General features: G+C 53.6%; 1 protein-coding gene across 2 annotated transcripts in view; it reads right to left on the bottom strand.

Annotated features, from left to right (window-relative positions):
- Nucleotides 1-287: 287 nt before the first annotated feature.
- NOS1 (nitric oxide synthase 1 (neuronal)) overlaps nucleotides 288-5,106 on the bottom strand; it is a 39,234-nt gene continuing 34,415 nt past the window's right edge. For both annotated transcript variants that reach the window (XM_010013359.1, XM_010013358.1), the window contains 7 exons: nucleotides 4,378-4,547; nucleotides 3,972-4,182; nucleotides 3,339-3,426; nucleotides 2,943-3,064; nucleotides 2,270-2,418; nucleotides 1,532-1,726; nucleotides 288-410 (listed from right to left, as the gene is read on the bottom strand). In XM_010013359.1, coding sequence (XP_010011661.1) covers nucleotides 288-410; nucleotides 1,532-1,726; nucleotides 2,270-2,418; nucleotides 2,943-3,064; nucleotides 3,339-3,426; nucleotides 3,972-4,182; nucleotides 4,378-4,547 — 1,058 coding nt within the window. The remainder of the gene's footprint in view (nucleotides 411-1,531; nucleotides 1,727-2,269; nucleotides 2,419-2,942; nucleotides 3,065-3,338; nucleotides 3,427-3,971; nucleotides 4,183-4,377; nucleotides 4,548-5,106) is intronic.

The raw sequence follows: 5,106 nt of genomic DNA, 5'->3' as shown, positions 1-5,106 counted from the left end.
ACAGGACTCTGTCCCTTTGCATCACTATTTAGATGCAATTTTCAAGTCTGAGCACATTGGTCCAGTGGGTGCAATAACCCAGGAAGGCCACTGACACATTTGTCCTAGCAAGGTAAGAACTATTTCAGAGACTGCCAGGCAGCAGCCTCTGCTCCCAGTACAACCCCAAATGCCTTTTCTCATCCTCTGCTGTACGAAGGATCACACGAGTGCAGAAGTTAAAGCTCCCTTCCCCATCCCACACATGCTTGGGAGGCAACTGCAGGGGTTAAAATAAATGTGTCAACTCACTCATCCGTGTCTTTTTTGCTCTCCTCAATGAATGCAATAGACTCAGATCTAAGGCGGTTAGTCACTTCGTACGTACGCAGGGTGACTCCAAAAATATCCTCGTGGTACCGGCTGTCATCCTGAAACATGGATGGGAGAGGGGCAGCGGGAATGAAGTGTGTTTACAAACAGTTGTGTTGCTGCGGCACCACAAAGCTCCGTGTTGTGGGCAGGTACCAAATACACAGCACACGGTCTGTCTGGAGGGATGGACAGGGCAGAGGGGCAGGGACAAGCAGGGAGGTGAAGTGACCTTCCCAAGGTCATGCTGTGGGTCAGTGGTGGAGCTCTGCGCTGCATTAGACCTCCTCATCTGCTGGCAACCCTGGCCATCAAGGGGACAAGTAGCCTGAGGCCATCCTGTGTGTGAGAGCTGGTTGTAAACCAGCTATAAACAGCTCTGGGCTCCCTCGGCTCCTGGGTGGAGTGTGGGGACCCAGTTCAGAAGCAGCAGTCCCATAGGAATCAGGCTGAGTTATCCTCTTAAGGAGAAGCAGAGCCATTCAAGCATCCATCCTTTGGCCTGTGTCCCAGCCTGAGCTCATCTATGCTTCAGCTGCAACATCTGCAGCAACCTGTTTGCTCAGGAGCGTTGTCCAGCCAGGCACACAGACAGAGGAGATCTGGGGAGGGAGGACCCACTGTGAGGGTGCTGAGGCGCTGGCACAGGGTGCCCAGAGAAGCTGTGGCTGCCCCATCCCTGGCAGTGTTCAAGGCCAGCTTCGGCACAGGGGTTTGGAGCAACCTGCTCTAGTGGAAGGTGTCCCTGCCTGGGGCAGGGGTTGGAGCTGGAGGAGCTTTAAGGTCCCTTCCAACCCAAACCATTTGGTGATTCTATGACCCACAAACTTCTCTGTTAGATTGCTGCAGTGACGAGGGGGATACAGGGGACTTAGCAAGGTGAACAAGCCCTGCCTGGGCTACCAAGGGTGCCCAACAGAGCTTGTACCAGTACTCAGCACAGCAGCAGGCTCATCACAGGAGCTGAGGGAGCTGCAGCAAAGCATAGTGACTTCCACTGTGCACCAAAAGCTCTCTAAGGTCATGCTCCCATCTTTGCCCGGTGCAGCAGCACGGGTGGGAGCCGCTGTCCCCCCGCAGCACCCATCACCCTGCGCTGCCCGCTCTGCAGAAGGAGGCATCAGGTGCAGCGCCCATGGCAGGAGGTCACACAGTGTCTCATGGTGCAGGCACCACTCACCCGCAGCTTGCTGATGAAAGCTCCTGCCTCCTCCACCGAGAGCTGGCCCTGCTGCCTCACGATGCGCTGCACGGTCTTGAGGACATCCCCAGCCATGGTGACATCCCCGCAGACGTAGATGTGGCCTCCCTGCTCCTTCAGTGCTTTGAACACAGTTTGGGCCAGCTGCTCCTGTAACACGTCCTGCACGTATTTCTGAGGGAGGAGGAGGAGGTGGGAGATGACATTAACTCCAGCCCTGTCTACCTGAGTGCAGTGGCCAGGTTTGTGTGCACCAGGCAGTACCGTGATGTGACCACTGCTTTGGGAGAACATGCCTGCAGCACCCACAATGATAAACAAGAGGTGGGGAAAGCAGCAAAGCATCATTTTGCTCTTGAATTTTCACACCTCCACCATGTATCTCATTGCCAGACCTGCTCACGGTGGTGGTGGTGGGAATTTGGACCAGTTATTTGTGCTGTCCCTGCGCCACCCCACTGGGTGACATCCCTCCTTGCCCAGCTCCTTGGGAAAATGTGCCTTTCCCCTCCCATCTGCCCCCGGGGCAAAGCATGAGAAATGTGGGCTCACATTCAGGCTGGTGCAGGGATGAGGGGCTGCAGTGGGGAGAGCACAATCCTGCACACTTAAGCAACCAGAACACCCTGGTGCATGAGCTGCTCTGGCCAAGGAAGCAGGATGTCCACACTGTGCTGGCTGGCCATGGCTGCACACTAGGGCTGGAGCAGAGCCCACCTTTGGTTTGTCCGGTTCCCGGGAGTAGGCTGTGTACAGCTCTCTGAAGACACCTTGGGTTTTGGCAAAGAGCGTCTCCTCTTTGTAAATGTGGTCAGTCCTGGACTGCCGACAGCCAAACACCAGCACCATGGGACAAGGCTTCAGACCTGGGGGGGAGATGGGGGAAGCAGTTAGGCTGGGGACCACCAGTACCCCTTTTCTTCAAGCCACCTCTCTCCAGATCCGCCAGTAGCCCCAGCACCCTGCACAACACTGCTGGGAGCCTACCCTGGCCAAATAGGAAGGTGATGCACAACTTGAGCCAGTGCATGGCCTGGGTCACACACAGGGATGCTTGTGCGCGGTTTGAGGGAGAAATTAAACTTTTTTTCCCTAAATGGTCTAAAAGATCCGTGTAAAATGTGTATTTTACACAAATGTATGTGAAATGAGCTCTATAAACCAACACCAGCACTGTAGTACTGCCACAGAAACTTGCAAAGCTGTGCAGGAGGATTCTCATGGAGTTTGGTTTGGGAGTTTGGGCTGACCTCCAAGCCTGCACTTGGGCCAGCTGCTGCTTCAAGAAGCCCTTGGCCTCCACTAAAGTGACTGGACCCCCATATCCATCTCCATGCCACCAGAGCGGGGTTCCCAAGCACAGAAAGAGGAGGAATAAGCGTGGACCCACCTTTATGCTGGATTTCGAAGAGTCGTTGCTGCCAGAAGCTGCGGAAAGGGGCGATGCCGGTGCCGGGCCCGATGAGGATACAGGGCACCTGGGGGTCCTGGGGCAGGTGGAACCCGGGTGCACTGCACACATCAAAGGCACAGTTAAACCCCAGCAGGATGCTCCCTCCCTCACCTCTGCCCACAACAAGCTGAGACACCCAGAGAGGGAGAGCTAAAACCAAGATGAAATCCCAGAGAGCAGCATTTTGGTGCAGAACAAGAGGAACCCATTTACTCATTCATCCAGCTCTGTTTTCTTCTTACTCTTAGTGCTTTGCAAAGATCTGATGAAGAGCTCATCCTTCAAGGGCCCTCACCCCACCTTTTTCAGCCTTTGCCTTGTGCGACCACTTACCCTCTTACAAAACAGGGCACTACTTCATCGGTCTGTATCCGATTGAGCCAGGAGGAGCAGACCCCATGGTGGATCGGTCCTTCTCCATCTAGGAGGGGAGGGAAGGAGGTCTGTACTTGACACACCAGCCAACTACTGCAGTTGGATCCCCGGTACAACTTCCTTTTGGTCATTTTTGGCAGAAGCAGCATCGTGCTATGGTGCTTCCGGACACAATGGCAGCCCCAGATGATTAGCCACTGTCATCCCTTGTGTCCATCTGCAGCATGACCAGGGCTCCTTGAACACATTAGTGCTTGCACAGCTACAGAAATACAGCTAGTGACAATGTGGACTTTGGTGTGGGCACACATGAGCCTACATGGAGCTTGGAGCTGCCGTGGCTAGTCTGTTGCTGGGACCTGACCCAGATCTGGCATCTCTGTAATACACTGCCCTTTGATGGATGACTATTCTCCATAACATGGGACAGCAGTGTCATGGATTGAAGGAATCTGGTCACTGCAGCAGGTAGAAAGACTTTACAACGACATATCTCTACCAAAGACCTTGTGGAATTGCTCATGTGCTAATGCTTTTCCCCTGCTCCCCACACCAAGCCTGTCTCCATTGACCCCTGCATGAGCACTGTACCTCTCGTGCGGTAGGAGACCACTGCCACGGTGAGGTGGACCTCCCCTGGGTACATCTCTGGGGAGGAGCTGATGGAGTAGTAACGTGGTTGGAGGAGGGGGAGCTGTGTGAGCAGCAGCGTGGAGGGCATCTGCACTGAGGGGAACTCCTCCAGCACCTCCACGATGGTGGGGTTCTTGAACCACTTCCATTCCTCATATTCCTGCAAGCCCTGCAGCCAGGAAAACAGGGAAGGAGGGAGGAGAGAGCTGCAGCATCAACCTCTTCCAAGCCAGGTGCCTCAACCAATATCCCACCAGGCCTATGGCAAAGCTGATGTGGGTGGTAGTGCGGGATGAAAATGCCCTGGGGTTGTGGTTGTCCCCAGGGCCTTAAAGAACTTGGGGCTTGGGGTCTGAGGCTTTACCTTGCTAAGGACCTGCAGACGTTTCTTCTCCTTGTCACTGGTGGCCAACAAAGCAAACTGCTGCAGCAACAGGGGTGTGGGAGGGGTGGTGATATCCAAATAGTACTTAAAAGCTTGGAAGATGGTGCATGGTGGGACACGGTTCTCATCTGTCCAGTTACTGATGACACCTGCCAGGAGGGAATTCCATGGGACCAGCTGAGTGCGAAAGCCAAGGTGGACAAATCACACAAGAATCCCAACCTGGCTTGGGTTGAAAGGACCTTAAAGCCCCTCCAGTCCCAAACCCCCACCATGGGCAGGGATACCTTCCACTAGTCAATGCGATATTGTCATGCTACAAGTAAGATGCTGTACAATAAGCATAAATATCAGTCTGATGCTCCAGAGTTACTACTGTTTTCCATCTCCTTTTACACTGTGTGTGGCACAGAAATTAAACTTTTTTTCCCTAAATGGTCCATCAAGATCCTTAACTCTTTTTTCTGGTCCCAGGCATTGCTCTTTTCATGAGAATATAAACACCTTTAGTTTTCCTGAAGAATAAGGAAGTATTTTCCCCAGGGCCCTGCTCACTCATCAAACTCTTGCTCTGCATCTCAAATGCAGATGAGCAATGGCTCTGGGCAGAGGAAGGTTGAAGGAGGTGCTCCCAACCAGCCAAACACAGCAGTAAGATGGGAAATGAAATATCCTGGGGGCCACCTAGCTACAAGAACTCTTACAAGG

The sequence above is a fragment of the Nestor notabilis genome, unplaced genomic scaffold (genome assembly GCF_000696875.1).
Source record: "Nestor notabilis isolate BGI_N333 unplaced genomic scaffold, ASM69687v1 scaffold9974, whole genome shotgun sequence".
In the NCBI taxonomy this organism is placed as follows: domain Eukaryota; kingdom Metazoa; phylum Chordata; class Aves; order Psittaciformes; family Psittacidae; genus Nestor; species Nestor notabilis.
Note: the sequence above shows the minus strand (reverse complement) of the source record. Positions and strands in the feature narration are given on the sequence as shown.